Source organism: Ambystoma mexicanum, chromosome 7p (assembly GCF_040938575.1).
Source record: "Ambystoma mexicanum isolate Mex_15411 chromosome 7p, UKY_AmexF1_1, whole genome shotgun sequence".
Classification (NCBI taxonomy): Eukaryota; Metazoa; Chordata; class Amphibia; order Caudata; family Ambystomatidae; genus Ambystoma; species Ambystoma mexicanum.
Genome location: NC_090939.1, coordinates 673,185,224 through 673,208,644, shown reverse-complemented (window position 1 = coordinate 673,208,644; position 23,421 = coordinate 673,185,224). Strand labels below are relative to the sequence as shown.

The 23,421-nt window shown below is 48.6% G+C and overlaps 1 protein-coding gene across 5 annotated transcripts in view; it reads right to left on the bottom strand.

Annotated features, from left to right (window-relative positions):
* ARHGEF7 (Rho guanine nucleotide exchange factor 7) overlaps positions 1-23,421 on the bottom strand; it is a 1,715,641-nt gene that overhangs the window by 598,692 nt on the left and 1,093,528 nt on the right. For all 5 annotated transcript variants that reach the window (XM_069636766.1, XM_069636768.1, XM_069636767.1 and 2 more), the window contains one exon: positions 22,869-23,015. In XM_069636766.1, the coding sequence (XP_069492867.1) occupies positions 22,869-23,015 (147 nt within the window). The remainder of the gene's footprint in view (positions 1-22,868; positions 23,016-23,421) is intronic.

Genomic DNA, 23,421 nt, shown 5'->3' with positions numbered 1-23,421 from the left:
TTTTAAGGAGCACACCTTTTATTTGTTGTTTGGCGCTGCTGCTGGTTTCTTCCCTGGGTAGTACAGGGCCCTCCAGTCTTCCTACTTCTGATCAGTCCGACAGTCGCTTCAGGAACCGTGAGCCTGCAGGAACTCCCAGGAACGTCTGCCTCAGCTACAGCCCCCTCTCCGTTTTAAGGTACTGGGCAAATCCGGTTGTGCGTTTCGCTCAGCCACGGTGAAAGTGTTTGAAATCTTTCTCCAATCTGAGGGCTTGTCCTTCTCTTCTCTTTGAACTAACTTTTCTACCAACCAACCTCTTCCGGAATCTGTGCCACAAACTTTACCGTGAACTACCCTGAACTGTGTGATGTTGAGCAAAAGACTTTTGACCTATTGACTTTGGCCCTAAGCCTTTTCTAGCTTATCTCCTCACTGTAGTCTCTCTTGTTGAACTGCTCAGAATACTTAGATGTTGGTTTTGCCTAAATTCTGATAACTTTGTCTTTCCCTCCCTTTTAAATTGCTGGAGTGCCATTTTGCTCCCACTTCATTTTGTGAGCTTAACTTGTCTGGAATTTAAGGGAAGTGCTGTGGAGTATTTATGATTGTGATTTTGACCTTGCTTAGAATAGTGAAATGTTATACAACTGTGGAGTAAGACAATGCATTACTTACCGTAAAAGCATTTCTGATGGTTGTATCTGCTTAGATTCACATGCTGTGCATAGGTCTGACATCCAGTGGTCACTGCGGAGTATTGCATTTTGTTTTTCGTAGTCGAAAAAGGGGACGTCGACAAGGCGTGTCTGTAACACTATCCCTATAGTGACGTGCGTTGTACCCACAATCCCTCACGCGTCGAGGTCCCCCTGTTTGTATTTTTCTGCCCTGAGGGAGCCTTCTAGACGTGAGTGAGTACAGAAAAGAGAGAAATATAGAAAAGGATGTCTATGTTCCTTCCATCCGAGCGGGGAGGAAGGGTGGGCGCATGTGGATCTAAGCAGATACAACCATCAGAAATGCTTTTACGGTAAGTAATGCATTGTCTTCTGATGTTTGTTAATCTGCTTAGAATCACATGCTGTGCATAGACTAGCGAGCAGTACCCGGAGTTGGCGGTGGGTTATGAGAAGGAACAGTAGAGAAAAGATGTCATAATACTGCCTGTCCCACCTGGGAGTCAGATCTAGAGTGTGCATCTAGACAGTAGTGTTTTGTAAAGGTGTGCACAGAACTCCAGGTAGCCGCTTTGCAGATGGACTCAAGGGGAACATTTGCAATGAACGCTACGGAAGCCCCAGTGCCTCGAGTGGAATGTGCTCTTGGCTTGAAGGGTAGTTCTCTCTTAGCAAGAGTGCAACAGAGAGTGATGCATTGAACAATCCATCTAGATATAGTGGACTTTGAAACTGCATCTCCTTCTCTTCCTGCTGCCACAGAGACAAAGAACTGATTAGTCTTTCTCAGTGGTCTGGTTCTTTCCATGTAGAACATGACAGCTCTGCGTACATCTAGTGTATGCAGACTTTTTTCTCCCAAGCTGGAAGGGTTTTGAAAGAACGTTGGTAGTTCTATTGACTGGTTTACATGAAATTTCGAGATTAATTTTGGTGCAAACCTTGGGTGTGTGCGTAGAACCACCTTATCCTTGTGAACTGTTACGAAGGGGTCTAGTACAGAAAGAGCCTGTAGTTCACTTACTCTCCTAATGGAGGTGATAGCTATTAGGAAAGCAGTCTTAAGAGTGAGGTCTTTAAGAGTTGCCTTGTGCATGGGTTGGAAAGGAGGGCCCATGAGTCTAGAAAGTACCACATTTAAGTCCCATCCGGGAGCTGGGTTAGCTATCGGAGGGTGTATTCTCTTTACCCCCTCCATGAAGGCCTTGATAACTGGTATCTTCCACCACAACACTAAGTTGGGAAGTGGTGTATGCAGAAAGTGCCGTTAGGTGGACTTTAATGGAATTGAACACTAGACCTGAATCCAGTAAATGGGTCAAGTACAGAACAATGTTAGTGGGAGAGCAGTCAACCGGGTTGATGCTCTTACCTCTACACCAGATGACAAATCTTTTCCACTTGCTAGAATAGCAGTGGCGAGTATTAGGTTTTCTGGCTTCCCTGAGGATGTCCATACATCTCTGCGGGAGTTGTAAATGTCCAAATTCTATGATCTCAGGAGCCAGGCTGCTAAGTTCATGGTCTGAGGGCATGGATGCAGTGTCCTGCTCTTGTCCTGTGACAGCATGTTGTACGTGCAGGGAAGTTTCACTGGGGGAGATAGGGACATCTCCATCAAGTGAGCGAACCATGGCTGCCGGGCCCACATTGGGGCCACTAGTATCATGGTAACCTGCTCCTGGTGCATCTTGTCGGGGGAAAGGCGTAAACAAATTTCCCTGACCATTGAATCGACAGACCGTTCCCCTTGGACTGGTTCTGGGGGTACCTGGAGGCGTAACTTTGGCATTGTGAGTTCTCCAGAGTTGCGAACAGGTCTATTTCCGGGAATCCCCATTGCGTGAAGACGTCTAAGACGATGTCTTCGTGCAATTGCCATTCGTACTCTTCGGGCAGGGGGAAGTCTCTGCTGAGTTTGTCTGCTAGCAGATTGAGTTCCCCTGGCACATGTTGTGATAGTAGGAACATGTTGTGTTTGAGAGCCCACTTCCATATATTCTGGGACAGCTTGGACAGTCCTGGAGAGTGAGTGCCCCCTTGCTTGTTGAGGTAGTACATGGCTGTGGTGCTGTCTGTGAGGACCATCACTGTCTTTCCTTGTAAGTGTTCCTGAAAGGCTTTCAGTGCTTTGAACACCGCTAGTAGTTCCAGCAGGTTCATATGCTTGGATGCTAAGCTCGGAGTCCACACTCCGTGAGCAGTCTGATGGGATAGGTGAGCCCCCCCATCCTGTAAGGGTTGCGTCTGTGGTTAGAGTGGCTTCCACTGCGGGTGTGGCAAAGGTTTTCCCTAATAACAGGTTTTCTTTTGTTCACCACCGTAGCGAGAGAACCAAGGCCTGCGAGACCACCACTAGATCGTCCCATTGTCCGCTGGCCTGACACCACTGGCTGTAGAGCCACTCTTGCATTGGGCGCATGCGCAGGCGCGCGTGAGGTACCAAATAAATACATGACGCCATCATCCCTAGCAAGCGCATTGCTTTGCGTACCGTCACCTCTCGACCTGCCACATAATGGGGGATCTGAAACAGCATGTTTTGGACCCTCTCGTTGGAGGGGAAGACGAGGCCGTCCTTTGTTCGAATTAGAGCCCCTAGGAATTGTTTGATTTGGCTGGGGTCTAAGCTGGACTTCTTTTCGTTGATGGAGAAGCCCAGTTGGGACAAAAGGTCTACGGTCTTTTGGGTATTGGAGAAGCATGTTTCGTAAGAATCCCCTGTTATGAGCCAGTCGTCGAGGTAAGGGTATACCGGGATGGATAACCTGCGCAGGTGGGCCGCTGCCACTGCCAGTACTTTCGTGAATACCCTTTGTGCAGATGCTATCCCGAAGGGTAGTACTCTGAACTGGTAGTGTTTGTTCTCTATCTTGAACCTGAGGTATTTTATGTGCGCTGGCAACATTAAAATATGAAAGTATGCATCTTTCATGTCTAGTGTTGTCATGTAATCCCCCTGTGATAACAGTGGGATTACTTCCTGCAAGGTCACCATACGAAACTTTTGGGGTTTGACAAACTTGTTCGCTGGGCGCAGATCTAATACAGGGCGCATGGTTAAGTCCTTTTTGGGTACAAGGAAGTGCACTGAATAAATACCTTCTGTTACCTGGGATAGGGGACAGCAGGTATAGCTTCTTTTTTCAGTAGCTCTTCTACTTCTTGAAGAAGAATAGTGAGGTGTTCCGGTGTCATGCGTCGGTTCCGTGGGGGTCTGTACTTCGGGGAACCGTTGAATTCGATGCAGTATCCGTGGGCTATGGTGGATAATACCCAGCGGTCTGACGATATTCCCTCCCATGCTGAAAGGAACGATGTTAGCCGGCCCCCGACCGGTGATGCATGGGAGGGGACACGAATCTTCGGGTCATTTGTTGGTATTGGGCGTGGAACCTTTGGGGCTGGAGCTGCGACCTCTTCTATTGTCACGGCGTTGGCCTCTTTGACTGAACTGGGTGTTGTTACCCTGGTTAGAGGGCCAGTTGGTATCAGAGTAAAATTGCTGGTGGTTTTGCTGCTGGCGTTGGCCACGAAAGGAGCGTCTATTGCCATAGCTGCGTCTGTTAGGGGGCCTAGAAATTTGGTCAAGAGTCTTTATGGTATCAAACTCTTTCTTCGCATGTTCTAGGGCCTCATCAACTGCTTTCCCAAACAGATGTGTTTGTTCTATGGGCTTATTTATCAGGGAAGCCTGGGTTTCCGGCTTAAATCCCGAATTGCGCAGCCAGACATGGCGTTTGAGAAGTATTCCCTGAACCAGGGAACGGCCAGCCGTCTCTGCGGCATCTAAGGAGTTCTTTATGATGCCCTGGTTTACAAGAGTTCCCTCTGAGATTATAGCTAACAGGCGTGAACGCAGGGGTTCTGGTGCATCCTCTGCTTCGCTGCGCAGCTTGCTCCACTGTGCATCTGCGTAGCTAGCTAGTAGGGAATTGTTATTTGCAATCCTAGTTGAGAAGGCGGCGGAGGTCGTGATTCTCTTCCCAAGTGCATAGAGCTTCTTGCCCTCTTTGTCAGGTGGTGCCTCACCAGTGGATAGTGGTACCCCCGCTCTTTTTCTTGTATTAGTAACTACGAGGGAGTCCGGAATAGAATGTCCTCTGATGTACAAAGGGTCAGAGGACGAAGGGCTGAAGAGCTTTTCTATCCGAGGGTTGACCTCTCTGACTAAGGCCGGATTGGAAAGGGAAGGAGTTATTCTTCTCTTTATAGAAGCCAGGAGCGGAATAGACTAACAGGGGCTTTTTCTTTAATAACTTTCTCTACAAAGGCTATGTCAGGAAGAGTCTCCCCTGTGTCTATTTCAAAATGCACTGCTGCCTTGCGCAATAGTGCATTAAGTGAAGGTTGGTCATCTATGGGAGAGGTGTTTCCAATAGGTGAATCCTTGGGAGGAGAAGGGTGAAAGACATCAGGGTCTGAGTGCACTGATGGGGATTGCCAAGGCTGCACTGATGGGGATTGCCAGGGCTGCGAGGTAGCTGTATCTTCTTCAAAAGCTCCTGCACTAGTGTAAGGATCTTCTTCAAACCCCTCTTCCTCATGTTCTTCCTCTCCACCCAAACACTCCCAAACCCATTTTTTACCACTTACCCATTACTCTATTAGGCCTTGCCTTGCCATAACCCCTGTCCCAACACTTAATCAACCCCTGTAGAAGGGGGAAACAGCCTAGGAATCTTGACCATAGGGTCATCCTGGGGCCATTCTCTTGGTCTTTTGGGTGTGGGTGGGTTTTGGCTTCCCAAAAACCTTTCCATTTTCTCCATACAAGAATGGAGTCTTTCAAGGGTCTCATGGGGGACCCCTGAATAGTCTAGAGGGGGGAAATCAGTGTCTTCACCTTCAAAACGCTTAGAACGCTCCCACAATGTCGAAGAAAGGTTTCCATCGCCCTCTGAAAAGCCCTCCGGTAGTTCAGAAGTGCCCTTAGATGAAGGGGGCAGTTCCTGGTTACTCTTGCGCTTTTTCGGCGTTTCCATAGCTTTTTGTGCGGTATTCGACGTTTGTTTCGTCGTCCGCTTACGTTTGTCTTCGGAAACAAATGTCTTCGGAAATTCGACGAAGAAGAGCCGTGGGTTGTGTGCTTAGGCCTATGGGGTCTATGTGCGTCCTTGTCGCTGGGGTGTTCATCCCCATAAGCAGGGCGTGAGCCGAGCCCGTCGGGGCCGGGGACGGACGTCGAGGAGCGCGAGCGCTCCTTCTGGGGGTTAATGACTTCCGTAACGGACGTCGAGTTATCACCCTCCTCGTCACTTTCTGTAACAGTGGCGGCGGGTGAGGAAACTGACTTCGACATAGATTAGTCCGCCCACCTCTTAACTTTTCGTTCTTTAAGAGTTCTTGGTTTCAAGAGCTTACAGGCCGCGCAGCTGTCCTCCTTATGATCGAGGGGCAAGCAACGATTACAGAGCTTGTGTTTGTCCTTCCAAGTGTATTTGCCCCTACAGCGTGGGCAAAACTTAAAAGGTGTCCTCTCCATAGCGGAGGCAATAATAACTGGTGATAACAACCCCAAGGGAAAGATAGGGGAGAAAGAAAGACATTCTCAAAGAGAAGATAAAAGTTCGAACCCCCACTCTCCCTACTGTATGTTGGCCGGCGAGGCCAGGCCACGTGTTCGGCAGCGCCAAAGGATCTCCTCCGTCTCTTCCCCTCCGTCGAAAACTTGCTCGGCGGAGAAACAGCTTCACAGCTAACGTCGAGGGGAGGGATCTTTAACAATATAATAAGTATAATTAAGGACCGAGGTCCGTAGTAAGTATTTGCAATGTCTCTCTAGCGTAAGGCGACCAGAAGCTGGGCGGGAAAAAACAATCTGAGGGACCTCGACGCGTGAGGGATTGTGGGTACAACGCACGTCACTATAGGGATAGTGTTAGACACGCCTTGTCGACATCCCCTTTTTCGACTATGAAAAACAAAATGCAATACTCCGCAGTGACCACTGGATGTCGGACCTATGCACAGCATGTGATTCTAAGCAGATTAACAAACAGAAATATATTCTTTTACTTAGAAACCTTGTGTGTAGTGTTCCCAAAGGGTACTGCATATAATTCTGTCTAACAGGTGTGATCATCAAGAAACCTGAAACAGAGAAAAGATTTCCTAGCAGGACAGTGTACTGGTAAGCTTACAATGTATTGTGAAAAAGAACTAACAGAAATTGAGTTTCCTAGCAGGAAAGTGTACTGGGAAGCCTATGTTGGTTTTACGAGTGACAGCTGCTTGAAAGGAGATTAAGCCAAGTCTGATAGTGAAGCTGGAACTGTGGCAAGATATCTATGAAATAGTAAGGTGTGTCAATTGCGAGACCTGCAATGGGTGGACTGTGTAGACAGAAAATTAGGATTAACTAAAATGGAGGAATTGAATTTTATATTTCTTGAACATTGAAGATCCTGAGGAATTGTGTTATTGTGAAACACAAAGACTTCAAAGGGTGGGGAAAATAATCCTTCTGAAACTAGAACAGTTTGACCCTTGAGGAAGGGAGAACCCTTTTCCATTTAATAACCGGAAGAAGCTCTGAACCTTTATTTTGAACACTTCTCAATTGATGCTGACATCGCTACACATTCTATACAATTAAATGTGAGGGAAAGTATAGGTTTTAGACAAAGACAGACATTTACTTCGGACTTCCTGACACAGACTATCTTTAGTTTCAGTTAGGTGGGGAAATCCCACTTTAGCATAGGGCAAGTTAAGGCCTTCTTCCAACCTACATTTTATTTTTAATAAACATTTTAGCCTGTCTATACTTCATGATGACTTCACACTACCCAGAGTCAGTAAATGAAGATGTCCAGCTCTTGGGAGTTGGCCAGCCCCCTGGCCTCCCGTAGGTCTGTGGCCAGATCCAGCCTGCCCTCTTCCTCATTGTAGAAATCCTTAGGGAAGTCTCCCATTCACCTTGAGTAATAGGACTCCATCCCAAATGGGAGAAGATCACCCTCCTCATCAAAGATGTGTGAGGAGCCAGGAATGAGACGCTGACACAGTGAACTCATGGTTTTGGCTATAAACATTTATTCAAAATAATAGGGGGTTGGAAAATACCTCACTATCCTACTCTAGGAGTAATTCCCCTACCACAACCAAAACTAAAAGGTCTGTCCAGCGTCAAGATGCCCAAAGAAAAAATGTCCTGTGCCTGAAATCCTATTCTTACCCTCACATTCTAAAAAACAACTCTAATATGTGGTGGGTAATGTCTTTGGCCTTGTAAAGTTCAAGTTCAAAAGAAATGTATAACAGAAAAGTTCCCAATGGATACATTTCACAGCTCCAGGCCACAACTCCTTTTTCCCTAGTTTCTCTTCAAGACACCTCAAACCCTCAAGGGTATTAATTCTCCTTAGGGCTTTTTGTTCAACAAAAAACTTGAATACAAAAACCAACTTGGGTGTAAGTTCCAACCTCATGGGATACCTGGTGTAATCCACTACAAGGTTCTATTCCACTTTGTTTAACTTTGTTTTCAGACTTGACTTTGCCTGGTGTATTCCACTGTCAGGGCTTCTTTACGCGATTGGTTTTTCATACTTGCAAACTTGACTTGGCCTGGTGTACTTCCCTGCAAGTACTTTTCATCGGATTTACTTTATACAATAGTAAACTTTATTTTCTCTCACATTCATCTGTAGGCCCTTTTCAAAAAATATTGGATTTCATATTCCTTCTCCTTCGCTTCATACACTTTTGTCTTTCTTTGGCAGTGTTGCCGAAGCGCCTCAGTCTCCCATTCTTTATCTCCAGGACTCACAGGCTTCTTATGTCGCCCCTCGGTTCTCTCACGATAGATGGGAGGCAGCACTCTGATGTCCTGCCTACACCTCGCAGGCTCCCTTGCTTCACCGAACAGCTTCCACAGCCTTCGCAGCTCGCGCTTTCCTCTGGGCTCTCTCAACTTGTTCAGGTGGTGGTGAGGCTGCTTCTAATTTCCCTTGGCCGATAGGAGGTTTCTTCTTCCTTCCCACTCTCTTTCGCCGCACGCTGTACCGGCTGCTGCAGTCCTCAGTCTCCTGCCTTTCTCCCAAGCCTGCCGGCTCCACAGTCCCTCGGTCAACACAAAAAGGGAACAGCTTTCCCAGGTAGTGTTCTCTCACTCCATGCTGGGTAAAGCTTTTAAAATGGCCTGGCACCTATAAACGGCTCTCAACCACTACAGCGTATCTGGTGCTTCGCGTCCCTGGTGATCTGCATTACTCCATTCAGCCTCCTCATCCCAGTATTTCTAGATGTATGGGAGTTGTAGACATTTCTTGGTGTTTTATGTGTAGACTATTGGAAGGGGTTACCAATGGTTATATGTGATTTTAACGAACAGAATAATGACAAATACTGTATCTAAATATTTTCAAAAATATTTGTAATTAGGGGGGATCCTCTGCAACACCCAGTTACCCTTCATTTATAATCCAACCCCTCCTCCACCCATTTTAACCCTTTACCCCAAGTATTTTTTTCATTATATAGGTTTAGATATAATTGTTGTTTGTGATTTTCTATTTGTTTAAATCATTGCATGCTGTTAGCAATAGGTCTTGTGGATGGTTGGGGGGAAACAGCACAATATGCCATCAAGGCTTGCAGATTGGAGTGGGTACCATGTCTCATTGATGACATCACCCCTTCGAGGGTCGCCTCCCCCATGTGGTCCTCCCTCATGTAACCATCCCCAGGGTCAGGATCAGGTAGCGGCCGCCATCACCTGGCCATGTGGTGAGAGGTTACTGCCAGGAAAAGAGTGATGATATCAGATTCATCACAGATGTCAGATCTTTGAAATTACTTTGCACATTTGAAGAAGGGCAGATCTGTGGGGGCACTGAGGGTGCTAGAGCAAGCACGACAGGCAGCAAGTGCTTGACACCCAAAGGCAGTGCAGCATGGCTCAAAGTGATGTCTGCTGGAGCCGAGCAGGTGGCGTACGATCATTCACATTCCTGAGAGAAACCCCTGCTGGCACTGCTAAGCACGGTTGGTCCCATGGAAGCCGCCGAGGTCTTTGGGACACATTTCTGACATTTTCTGCCAGATATCCTGCAACTCCACTGGAGTGGAAAATTGGGTGGGAAATAGTACCTGCAGTGTCAGAGCCAAATCCTCTGAGGAGTCCTTTTACCAGGAGTGGCAACTCCTCTTCATTGACAAAGAAGTAGTATAACATCAAATATTTGCTTAAATTCTTCTTTCCTTTCTGGACAGGAGAGTAGTTTTCCTCCACCACCAAATAACTCTGCTGCGTGCCCGGAGACATTCAGAGGAGGGATAAGAATAAGGTAAAACTTAAAGGCTATATCCATCTATTCTAAGCTAATGCACAGGGAAAGACAGGGGGTGTTCTAATGGCTGCCCGTGATACGCCAGGCTTCAGGGTGGTAGCCATAGAGGGGGGACGATGAAGGGAGATACCTAGCGGGGGGGGACACCAATGGGAGAGGGGTCCTACAATATTGCAACAGTAACATGCCCAACACAGGACGGGATTTTATAGACAGCGGCGGCTAAATTAGAGAAGTTTGCTACGGGATTTCAATTTCCTTGGGACCCAAGGGTTAACAAAAGCACAAGAGTATGCCATAACCAGGGGGCACCGTTGGAAAAGTAAAGAGAGTGAAGGCCCCTTTCGCCTTGGTGGACTGCTGGAGGGACATGAAAGGGGATGACACATTATACATTTTATTCCCACATCCATCTAACCTTATCCACGAATCGATTATGCCTGGATTTCTAAAACGCTCTTGGGTTGAGTCAAAGAAATGGAATTGGGGCAATAGGTCTATCGGATCATGCACTCATTGCATTGGTCCCGCCAATGGTGAATAGGGAGTCATGTCTATGGAGATCAAAATTCCCCACTCAACTGCTAATGGAGAGAGTCATCTGCGAGGAGGTGAAGGATAAAATAGAGGAATTCTTTAAACTGAATACCACAGAGGGGGCCAAGGGTCACGTAATCTGGGACCTAATTGCTAGGAAATGCAACAGGGACAAACAGATGGGCCAAATGCAGAAAGAACTGGAAATCAAACTAAAACAAGTAATGGGGAACAATGCGGGGAGAGGACTGAGGAAGGAATACAAGCGGACAATGGGCCAACGTGATGTGCTAAAGACCAGAGAGGCAGAACGAGCCTTAACATACCTCAGACAGAGGCATTATGTTAAGGCAAACAAGGCAGACCGCCTCCTGGCTCGCCAGGTTAGAAAAAAGGAAGTGACAAGGACGATTCTTAGAATTCAAAAGGGATCAGGGAGATATAGTGCAGTCACATCTGCCATAATCTCAGAGTTTGCAGGGTACTATTCCGCCTTGTACTCCTCAGAATACCCTACTGAAGAAAACCAGGCCATCTACTTGATCGATTGCATCCTTCCGAAGAGCATGTAGCAAGAAAGGAAAGAATTAGATAGGGACATCTCGTCGGAAGAAATGTGGGCAGACATAGCCTCCCTTCCCTTGGGGAAAGCTCGGACCTGGACTGTTTTCCGGCGCTCTTTTACAATGCATTCTGGGATATGCCGATCGCCCGGCTGGTCCATTTGTTCAATTCCTTTGCTTCTTCGAGGTGCTTTACTCCATCCATGGAGGTGGCTAGAGTCATCCTCCTTCCAAAGCCGGGTAAGGAGCCTACTCTGTGTGACTCATACCGCCTCATAGCGCTCATCAACCTAGACGTGAAAACGTACACCAAAATATTAGCAACCCGTTTGGATAAACTTCTCCCCAGGTTGTTCAACCCTGATCAATCAGGTTTCATCAGGCAAAGGCAAACCTTTGATAACATCCGGTGAGAGTGTTATCTAATAGAAAAGGTCAATAAGAATCAGGTCCCTAGCGCTAGATGCGGAGAAAGCCTTCGACCGAGTGGAGCGGTCCTCCTTTCAGACAATGGAAGCCATGGGATTTGGGTCTAAGTTCCTAGCACCAGTTGGCACAAATTATTTAAAGCCTCTTCTGCGTCTTGCGATCAATGGGCATCTCACCAAACAAAGGTGCCCGGTCTTGCCATTATTATACGTGCTTCACCTAGAACCGCTCCTGGCGAGATTCGGGGCTAACAGGGACGTAAGTGGGATCACCTTCGGGGGTGAGGCACATAAAGTCACCACATTTGCAGATGACTTACTCCTCCTGATCTCCGAGCCGGACACGACAGTGGCAGGTTTAAAAATGAATGCACAAAAGTTGAAGGGGTTAAGCCTATATGACGCTTCATCCAGGGATTACATACAGCGGGGCACGGTGTCATGCAGGTGGGCAGATGGCAGCGTAAAATACCTGGGGGTGCAGATCACGAATTCGCTGGAGGCTCTCTACCAGGCTAACTATAGTCCCTTGCTAGAGAAGGTGAGAGGCTTGCTAAATTAATGGGGTCCAATGTATATTTCATAACTGGGGAGGATGAATGTGCTAAAAATTGTGATATCCTGCCCAAAAGTCTATTATTTTATGGCCCTTCCGGTGGACGTGCCCCAGAGGTTCTTCAGGAACCTTCAAAGGCATGTGGGAGCATTCTTTTGGAACCATAACAAAACCCAGGGCTTCTATGAAACTATGGCCCCAAAAGCAAGGAGGATATGGGGGTGCTGAATTTTCATTTGTACTACTTAGTGGCGCAAATTAGAGTGGTGTGGGAGTGGTTCCTAGGTAATCGTGCTAAAATCTGGTGCCGAATGGTCTGTGCGGTGGTGGATCGGCCATTGAAGGTAGTATTGCGGCTTCCCAGGGAGGACAGACTCAAAAATGTACTCAACTAAGATCACAACGCTGGAGGGAGACTCGTGGGATGCCTTAACCAGGCAGTTGGCCCCGGAATCCCTCCCTTCCCTGTTAACGTCCATAATTAGTAACCCTCACTTCACACCAGGCAAGAAAAGGTGCATTTGCGTAGTGGAAAGAGGCAGGGTGCCATAAATTGCGGGATATGCATGAGGGGAGCGAGGTCAAGACTTTTGAGCAATGCAAGAGGGACTTTGAAATAAGGGAGGGGGAGAGATTCCATTATGTGCAGCTGAGACACTGGCTAACAAACCCCCAGATCACACCCTTTGAGAAATATTTATCTACAGACACATGCGACAGACAAATGGTGGGTTCACTGTACAAATTAGAGCCAGCGGGTGTAATATATCCGAAATGGCCCTAGATGACACAGTAGGAGATCAGGATAGGACACCAGGTGGATGAGGGGCAGTGGGTTTAATTGTGGGCAAACATCCCTAAACTCACAAGAGTCATCCAGGTGCATGAGATGTGGGTTACAGTAATGCTTCAGTGGCTCCTCACACCTGTGAAACTGCAGAGGTTCTACCCTCAATCGTCAGGGCTGTATTGGAGGGACTGTGGTGCGACGAGTTCATGGAAACACATCTAGTGGGAATGCCTATCAACACAGCCCCTTTGATCTACGGTGGGGGAAGCAACAGAAGAACAAGTTACTGTTAAGCAGAAACCTGTGCAGTTCCCTCTGGGACCACTGCAAAAGATTTAAGATTACAGGTGTTGGCAGTAAACCCACTTGGTAGCAGTCTGCACCACACAGATTCACTGTGTTAGCTGTGGCTGAGCAGTCAGACTTCCCTCAAGAAGAGTTAGGCAGTATAAAAGTATATACTTAGTTATTTTAAAGGCACACTCATAAATTACACTAGCACAGAAAAAGGTAAGTCAAAACACAGTCACTATTACTTATATGTACACCCCTAGTCATTTGTTGGACAAGTCTAAGTTAACACCACTTATTTCCAAACAGAGGTGAGCGCTTAACGTCAGATGGCACTCCAACAAGTTATTAGAAAAGGGAGGGTAAAGCAGAAGTAATGAAAGCAGCAAGGTAAAACACTTTCCACATAAGGTTAGCAAAGGCAGTCAACTGTGGAACAAGGAGAATTGGTTCGTGGCCCGCTTCAGAGAGAGCCAGGCGAAAATATGCCCAAGAACACACAATGTCACAAGTCTTTGCAGGTAAGTAGAAAGGGTTCTACAGAGTTTAGAAAAAGTTTAGTTAGGGTGTCCCAGGCTTACCCAGGGTCGAGAGCCGAGGGCTAAATCTACCCCGTACAATCGGTGGCAAGAGAAGCCGGGCGGAACACAGTACCTTTAAAAGTGGAAAGGATCCTCCAGCGGTGGTAGTTGTTCCTGGTAGTGGGTGCAAGTCGCGGCGTCGTCCAGGGGAAGAGGTGATCTCGACGTGGAGGAAAGCTGCAGGTCGTTGCACTACCAGGGATGAGACCAGCCGTGGAGTTTTCCGGTCACCAAGGAGTTTACCCCTCTTTCGCGGTTGAGGTAAAAAGTGGTATCCCGGTTGCCAGGTGCTTGGCACAGGCAAGGCGGCCACGAGATGCTTCGGGACGGCGAAAAGAAGGCAACAACTGGTTGTCCCCACTAGTTAAGGGAAGGAGACTCTCCGGCGGGAGATCTCCTCTGTCGTCGGAAAAAGTGGTGAGACGGTTCCGCAGGGCTTCACCGGTGGTGTCGTCTTGGCAGGTCGTCTCGGCTTCTCCCTCTTCGGCTTCTTAGGTCCTGTGGCGACTTCTGAAGAACCAGTCCCAAAAACCCTGCTTTTATGCAGCAAACTCCCATTCATACAGCCTAGCTGTCACTCAAACATGCTAAGTGGTGAGCGGGGTGGCTCACCACTTGGGCCAATCACACCAGAGTGCGACATGAGTTGGCAAGGCAACTCAGTCCAGGGTGCCTAAACCCCCTCCCACACCCCATGTGGTACCCAGACAGAATGGCACCACTGTGAAGGGCTTCTGTGCAGAAGCCCGCCAAAAGTGGAACAAAGGCTCGACTCGGGTTCAGGGTTACTGAAGTGAACTTAGACGCCATTTTGGCGGCGAGTTCTGGCAAAAAATCCCAACCGGTGAATTTATATTAAATAAATATACCGGCGGTATCTTTAACATTGCACCAAAAAGTGGTGCATTAAAAACAATGGGAAATCCCATTGGGAAATATTCCGGTGGAATATTTCCGTGGTATCCACTGCCACCAGCCAGAACTCGGCGAGAGGGGACGGGACAGTACTCCCTCGACAACAGACCCAGGGGCAATCTAATTGCCCCTACCAGTACTTCCACAGTATGATGGTTTGTACTGGTTAAATTCCTAAGTTAAGACTAGTAAAGTCAATGGTGACTTTACAGACCCAGGGAGACAGTAGTCAGTCCCAGGGTGTGGAGTCTATGTTTGGGGGTCTCTATGACACCCCTGTGTTACTGCACTGAGAGTGCTGTGTAACACACATTTAAAAACCAATGATAGCCTATGGGGAAACAAATACCCCCCCCTAGCCCATAAGCACATACCAAGTCACAGAAACACTCTCAAATCATGTCCAAGAGTGAGGGTAAGAGAGTCTCACTCTTGGCAGGAGAAAAAAATAAACCCCTAAAATCCAGCAATAGGTTAGGAAATTCAGCCTAAACGGAGAATTCTCTCTAATAGTTACTCTCTTACCTGGTAACGTTCTTTCGATGGGATGGTCCGACGGCATATTCCATATCTATGACAGTAATCACCACAGCTGTGCTGCTTCGGAAAATCTTTCGGCGTCTGCGTCGATACGCTGCCCTTGAGGACCTCCTCCGACGGCTGACGTCACTGTATGTTATAAGTAGGACGCACGACGCCCGTAGCCTCAGTTGTAGTTTTTTCCCAGAACGTGTGGCACCAGTCTTCTGCCAGTCTGACCACACAAAGCCTTGCGGAAACGTAAGCTGCAATCACATACGAAATTCTGTAGCGGGGAAGGCAGGCAGGGAGCGATATGGAATACGTCGTCGGACCATCCCATCGAAAGAATGTTACCAGGTAAGAGTAACTTGTTCTTCGAGGGGATTGGGTCCTCCGACGTATTCCATATCTATGACAGACTCCCAAAGCAGTACCAATGCAAGGAGGTGGGAAAAGAATTTAGAAAACAGAAATTTAGAATGCCCAATCAAATTGCAGAGTAAAGATCCTGCCCCTGGATGTAATCGAGGGAGTAGTGACGTACAAAAGTATGTACCGAAGCCCAGGTGGCTGCATCACAGATGTTACGAATAGGAACACCCCTCTGTAGGGCAGTAGAGGCAGCTAGACCCCTGGTAGAATGGGCCCGTAAGCCAACCGGTGGGTCCTTGCCCGCCAAGCGGTAACACTCAGATAGCCAAAATAATCCAGCGAGACAGTCTGTTTCGTCACAGCTTGTCCCATACGCTTTCCAGCGTAACCAATGAAGAGTTGATCGTCCACTCTGACCCGGGACATGCGTGCAATATAAAAGCTTAACGCTCTCCTAGGATCAACCTTATGGAGCCTCTCCTCTTCCTTACCAGGATGTGGAGGAGGATAAAACGCCGGAAGAACAACCTTCTGGCCTAAATGAAATTCCGACACACCTTCAGAAGAAAGGAAGGACGAACTCTAAGGACAACCCTGTCCTTATGAAACACAGTGAAGGGTGGCTTAAATGAAAGTGCCTGTAACTCACTCACTCTGCGAGCGGAAGTGATCGCAACCAAAAAAACCATTTTAAGAGTAAACAGTCTCAAAGGTCATGAATGCAAAGGCTCAAATGGAGCACCCATCAGAAACTTGAGAACAAGATTCAAATCCCAACCGGGCACCTGGAAAGGTGACGGAGGGAACACATTAGTGAGCCCTTTCAGAAACTGAGAAATACAATTTTAAAATAGGAACACTCTTCAGACGAGCGATTAAATAAGGAGAGTGCCACCAGGTAACCTTTAACGGTACCCACTTGCAAGCCCCTTGTGGGCCAACAAAAGCAAAAAAGACAGAACCATGGGAATGTCACATGCAAAAGGATCCACATTCTTATCCCTGCACCAGTCGCAGAACTTACGGCAACGGTACAGGGACTTTGTTGCTGGCCGTCTGGCCGAGAGCAACACCTCCATCATGTCTTCAGGGAGGTCCCAATCCTTATACCTCAACCTTTCAGAAACCAAGCGTGAAGGTTGAGGGATCTGACCTCTGGATGGAGAACCTAACCCCCCCTCCTGTGAGAGCAGATCGTCTCCGTAGGGAAGACGACGTGGAGAGCAGATGGACAAGTCGAGAAGGTCCGGGTACCACATCCTCCGAGCCCACGCCGGAGCAATGAGGATCATCCGGGAACCTCTGTAACCTCTGCAGTACTTGCGGGATGACGGGGACTGGAGGAAACGCGCACAGCAGTGGGAATGACCACTCCACCATGAACGCGTCTCCTAAGGCTCCTTTTGGAGGAAATTCCCACGAGCAGAAACTCTCGCACTTCCGGTTGGCACTGGAGGCGAAGAGATCCACTTGAGGGGTCCCCCAAAGGGCGAAGATTGCCAGGAGAATCTCCTGAGCCAAATCCCACTCGTGAGAGATCACGCTCTTCCTGGTCAGAGCGTCCGCCGTCTCGTTTTTCGTCTCCAGCCAGATGAACTGATCGAAACTTCCTGCTGGATTGCCCAGAACCAGAGCTGCATCGCCTCCCTGCACAGAGGAAGTGACCCTGCACCCCCCCCTTTTTGTTGAGGTAGTGCATGGCCACCTTGTTGACCTTCAGGATCAGGACATTCTTCCCTCGCACAGTCGGCAGAAAAGCCTTCAGGGGTAGCCTGACGGCCCTCAGCTCCAACAGATTGATACGGAGTCTGGACTCCGACAGAGACCAACGACCGCTGACTGGCAACTCGTTGGCATGAGCTCCCCATCCCGTGAGGGATGCGTCCGTCACGATTGTCACCTCCGGCCAGGGTAGCCAAAATGGAGCCCCCTTCATCAGATTGTCTTCGACGGCCCACCACAGAAGGTCCTGGGCGACCGAGGATGGCACCTGAACAGGGTCCGACATCCTGCCGGAGGACTGAGACCACTGGAGCTGGAGTGCCCATTGCAAAGATCTCATCCGCAACCTGGCCTCCGGCACCAGAAGAATGCAGGATGCCATGAGGCTGAGCAATCTCAAGAACTCGAACGCTGGGAGACTCTGAGCAAGCTGAAACTTGTGCACCATCTGTTGAATGTGATGAGCCCTCACCTGGGGAGGAAAACACTGCCCCAGGGACGTGTCGAGCACTGCTCCGATGTACTGGAGCCTCTGAGTTGGTGTCAAATGGGACTTCTTTAAGTTGATGGAGAAGCCCAGCTTGTGGAGGGAGTGGCAGGTGACTGACAGATGATCCAGGATTTGCTCGGGAGAGCGCGCCCTGATCAACCAATAGTCCAGGTAGGGGTAGACGTGAATCCCCCCCTACCATGAGCTTAGTGAAGACCCTTGGGGCGGAGGTCAATCCGAACGGCAGGACCCGAAACTGAAAGTGCGAGTCGCCAACCACGAACCTCAGGTACTTCTTGTGCTTTGGATGTATCGGCACATGAAAATAAGTGTCCTTGAGGTCGAGAGACACCAACCAGTCCTGAAGTTGAAGGGCCTGGAGGACTTGAGAGAGAGTATCCATCTTGAACTTGTCCTTCCTGAGGAGTTTGTTCAAACCGCGCAAGTCCATGATGGGTCTCAATCCCCCGTCTTTCTTGGAAATCAAAAAATAAGGGGAATACCATCCCTTGTTCCTCTCCGCTACAGACACCAGTTCTATGGCGCCTTTCTCCAGCAGGGATTGAATTTCCTGCGCATGAAGCGGATCCGGACTCTTCAAAGAGAGATTCCCCGGTGGATTGTCTTGAGGCCTCTGCCGGAAAGGAAGACAGTAGCCGTGGTTTATGATCTCCAGAACCCACACATCTGAATTAATGGCGTGCCACTCTGCAAGATGCTGCGCCAGCCTTCCCCCAACCGGCGAACCATGGGAAATGGCCTCATGACTGAGCTGAAGCGGCTGCGGTGTTGCCTGAGGGCAAAGAGGCAACAGCCCGAGCGGCCTTGGCACCTCAAGTACCTTGTTTTCCACCTCTGGCACTCCTATGGTGACCCCTTTGACTGGCAGCTCCTCTAGCTTTACCAAAGAATGAGTAATAATGAAAGGAACCTCCCCTCCCATTGCTGTCCCCTAGGACGAAAAGGCAGAGGTTGTCGAACTGCAGTGCCCAACAACTCCGCTGCAGCTTTTGAGGTCTGCAACCTCTCAAGGATCTTGTCAGCCTTGCTGCCAAAATGATGTTCCCTGTCAAAGGGCATGTTGAGGAGCCGGGCCTGCACATCAGGAGAAAACCCCGACTTCCGCAACCACGAAAACCTGCGTATCACGGTGCTCGCCACCATGGACCGGCTGGCGCAATCAGCCATGTACAAACCCGACTGAACGGCCTCACACATGGCATCCTTGCCATCCTGAACCATGGCAATTAAACCATCCCGTTCGTCCCCTTCGGGAATATGTTCAGCCGCTAAGGAAACACAGTTCCACAGAGTGTGTGTGAAACGTGACAAGGCACATACGGAGTTGGCCGCCTGAAGCATCATACCCCCTGAAGAAAACACTTTCTTCGCCCAGCCGTCAAAACACTTGTCGTCCCTATCAGGAGGGATGGTAGGATACGGCGCCTGCTTTGCCGGTGCCGTAGCCGCCTGCACCACCAAACTCTCCAGAGTGGGCTGCTTGGACAAGTAGCAGGGGTCGCTACTGGCTGGGCGGTATTTTCACACAAAGACTTGCCCACAGCCGGGAGACTCTCCGGAGCAGTCCAAGCCGCCGCCACCCTCCTCTGTAGAGCCATATGAAACGGCAGTACCGGGTCAGTTGGTGGACCAAGGTCGAGGATATCCGTAAGGTCATCCTGAAGAAACACCCCCGGGGGAGCAGACCATCCCAAGTACTCGGTGACCCTCGACATAAGGCGCCGGTACAAGGAGTCGGCATGAGTGCCAGGCTCAGGCCTACAAAACTCCACCTCCGGAGAGGTGTCCAAGCCCACTAGCATCGTGCAGGGACTGCCTCAGGTTCTCAAATTGGCTATGGCCTGAGAGAATCTCGTCTGGCACCGTATTAGGAACCATGCCATCATCAGAACCCTCATCCACCTCTGAAATAAACTCAAAGTGGCGGTAGGCAGGCACAGAATGTGAACCAAAGCCATGCTTGACCTTGGCCAGAGCCTTTCTAAGGGGTTCCACCGAGCCTTGGGCGTCATAAATCACCAATGTATCAATTGAAAAGGATACAGTAACCAAAAAAGGATACAATTGGTAGGGCTCTTCCGGATCCTTTTTCACACGACTTGATTGTAGGTAGGTCAAATTAGACCTTCCAAATGATACAACTCTCTGACTGATAAAACAGGCAGAGAGATGGATCACTGGCAAGGGCGTGGGTATTGTATCGTAAGTATGCCTAGGACAGATAAAGTATCATAAGAAACTGTCCCAAACTCAAATCACTATGATAGCACAGTATTAGCATTAATTCAAAACACTGACCTTATGGAAAAACTGAAGAATTCAACGAAAGTCTCTTGAAGAAAACCAGGATTGAAACAACGATAAAGGAGGGGAAGATTAGTAAGGGAGACTTATCCCGAACGGCACGAGTCTCACGCTAGATACCGGGTTGGTGCACCACAGGATAGTGTCCAAAGTACTGTGCACAATCACTTTCCAATAGTTCATAAAATACTTCCTTACCCACGAAGAACAAAATTAGATTTTCACCTGTTAACTGTCACAGGCACCAAAGGTTCAAAGTAGTTCAGAAAACCACGTGCAGGAATGCACGCGCCAGCGTACACGCAGCCAGGACTACGAACTGCCGTGATACACGTGACGGAACTAAGTCACGTGAATTTTAACGACGTGAAAAATGCAGACATCGTTTTCCGGGCAATGCATCAAACAACCTCCATTTCGAATAGAATGGTCTAGTGGTTCTATGGGCGTAACTCATTTTGTATGGAGAGGTCGTTCCTGGGCCAGAGATATTTCCAGCAGGCATGACATTGGGGTACCCCCTTCGACACAGCCTCGAAAGGCGTTGAGGGCATCGAGTGAATCGGCGTCGAACGCGGCGCTGACAGCATCGAAGGCGTCGACACAGGCCTCGAGGCCGGAGCCCCGAGCGTGTCCTTCGACAGCGTGGGCGCCGACAACTTCTTCGGAGGCGGGGCCTCGAAAGAGTCCGTCGATGACCTCAGCGCCACCGGCGTTGACGTCTTCCTCGAAGACATCACCGGTTCACATGGAATCGAGCGCGTCGAGGACCGGGACCTGGACCGGGCAAGACGAGAACGATTCCCCTTGTCTGAGCGGAACCTCTCCCGCGAATCGGGCCGACCACCCGAGCCCGAAGGCATGCGAGCGGTGTCTCTCGACCGACCCCACTCGGACGTGCGGACGGACTGGTGCCCTCCGATTCGAGAATCGCTAACATTTTCTTCCCGAAGGAAGCCCATTCCTCCGGCGTCGCCTGCTTGGTAGGGTAAGCGACGCGCCGACGGGCGGAGTCCTCGGAAGAGGACGGGGAAGGCGACTGATGACGGCGCTTCCGGGAGTGACTCGAAGAGGCAGAGGAGTGGCGGGACCGACTCCGAGACCCACTGGACTTCCGACGACGACGCCAAGAGTCGCCTCTCAAATCGTCCGTCGAAAGTCCCGCAGACCTCGACTTCCGTGGCTTAGACACCTTACCTACCGATAACTTCTTCTTGTGCTCCCTCAAGGCTTTAGACGTGAGCGAGTTGCAGTCGACAGTCATCCGTATCATGGGCCTCCCCGAGGCACCAGAGGCAGGCGTCGTGCGAGTCCGTAACCGACATCTTGGACCCACAGTCCCCACACTTCTTAAATCCCAGACGCGGGGTGGAAGACGAGGTAGACATCCTTCACGAAGAAGAAACTACACAAAACGAACAGGTTCGAAGAACCGAGAAACAACAGAAACTCCAAAGAGTCGAGGCGCGCCGAGATTCCCGAAGCGAACACGTTCGCGGAAAAAACGGAACTGAGGCTACGGCCGTCGTGCGTCCGACTTATAACATCCAGTGACGTCAGCCGTCGGAGGACGTCCTCGAGGGTGGCGTATTGACGTCATCGATGCAGGACGCAGACGCCGAAAGATTTTCCGAAGCAGCACAGCTGTGGCGATTACAGTCATAGATATGGAATACGTCAGAGGACCCAATCTCCTCAAAATGATTTTTGGGTTCCAGTGCTCAAAGAATTTGGGGGAGGCAAAAGGAGCAAAACAAGTGATATGTGATTCTAATGGTGGCCACCATGTTGCTGGTGGTGCAAAAATGGAAGCAGAAAAGGTCCCCCACTGAGCACGAGTGGGTGGGGAAAATATGGAACTTTGTGGCCCTGGAGTGTGGGACTTATACGATAAAGGGGGACCACCATTAATTCCTGTTGGGATGAGACATAATTGTGAAGTCCCTCCAGAAGTACTCACAAGCCGCCTGGTGTCCCAGGTTGTTGGGCCTGATTTGACGGTAAAAAGGGACAAGGGGACACCGGTGAATTAATTGAGGGGGCACAAGCAAGACTCAGAAAGAACTGGGGGAGCTGTGGTAGTCAAAAGGGGAGGTGAGGGGCGATTTCACAGGGAAGCTTGCAGGAATCGAGAGTACCACAGAATACAGCTGTTGGGGAGGACGTTGGACTCCTGAGAACTATGGGGTAAGGTTATGTTGCAATATCTCTGTTGGGTATGGTTAGGGGAATGGGGTGGGATGGGGAAGCAGGGATCTGGTTCGAGAAGTAGAGGGGGAAATGGTTGTATCTTGACAAAAAGCTAATTAAATAAAGTATTAAAAAAGGGACTTCAAAAAGTGTTTTAAAACAATGATGAAAACCCATTAAGATTTTCAATTCTTTCTCCTGCATCATGCCTTTTCCCAAAAGAGAACCTGCCTATAGGTATCTGAGAATAAGTGTTGGTTGTAAATCCATGACCAAGGGGAGAACATGCTACATCACCATGTTTGCTGCAAAACACACACATATGCACAAATTTAAGTTCATTGGGAGATAAAGTAAAATAGTGTCAAACTAGAACACCCCACCTTTATTTTAACTTTCAGTACATAAACAATATACTAGATGCAGACGCACTTTAAAGCAATCGTAGACAATCAACTGAACCTGAAATCTTAAGTAGGAAAAGAGGTTTAGTTGTTTATCATCATGTTAGCATCTCAGATGTATTACTTACAACAGAAGCAATACAAAATATGTCAAAGCAGCATTAGGAATAATTAAATAAAAAATGCATGCTGGTAGAATATTTAGGTAGATAATAAGATTACAGTACCTCACTACCTGCACACTGAATCATGACCTGAGACATGTATATAACGTTGCCTAGTGTTTTGATGTCCTCTCCTTCCCAGCATCGTATTGCTTCAGTCAGTATCTGAAGTTCAAGTTCTTTCCTTTTACGGACCTCCTGACAATGTGCCTATGGAATGCATAAACCATTATCGTAAAAGAACATCCACCATGAATATTTTACAATTTGAAATATTAATAGGCACACAAGCTCTTTCTCTGCATACAGTACCATACAGACAGGCCTACATTTTACAGATACACCAAACTTCAGTTTTTCCCATCAATTCATAGGAATGCATATTAATTTCAATAGCAAAAATATAGACGTCCAATACCATAATCAACTTCCCTGATCACCCACACTCTATAACATCACAACATCATTCCCACTCATTGGCTATTTTGTGGATTTTCCTTCATGCTTCAATTCCTTCCCACACCTACCACTCCTTCATGCTAACCTGTGACATATCAAACAACATAAGAAAGGAGACGCTATGACATATCTTGAGGCTAAACTCGTGTTAGTTGAT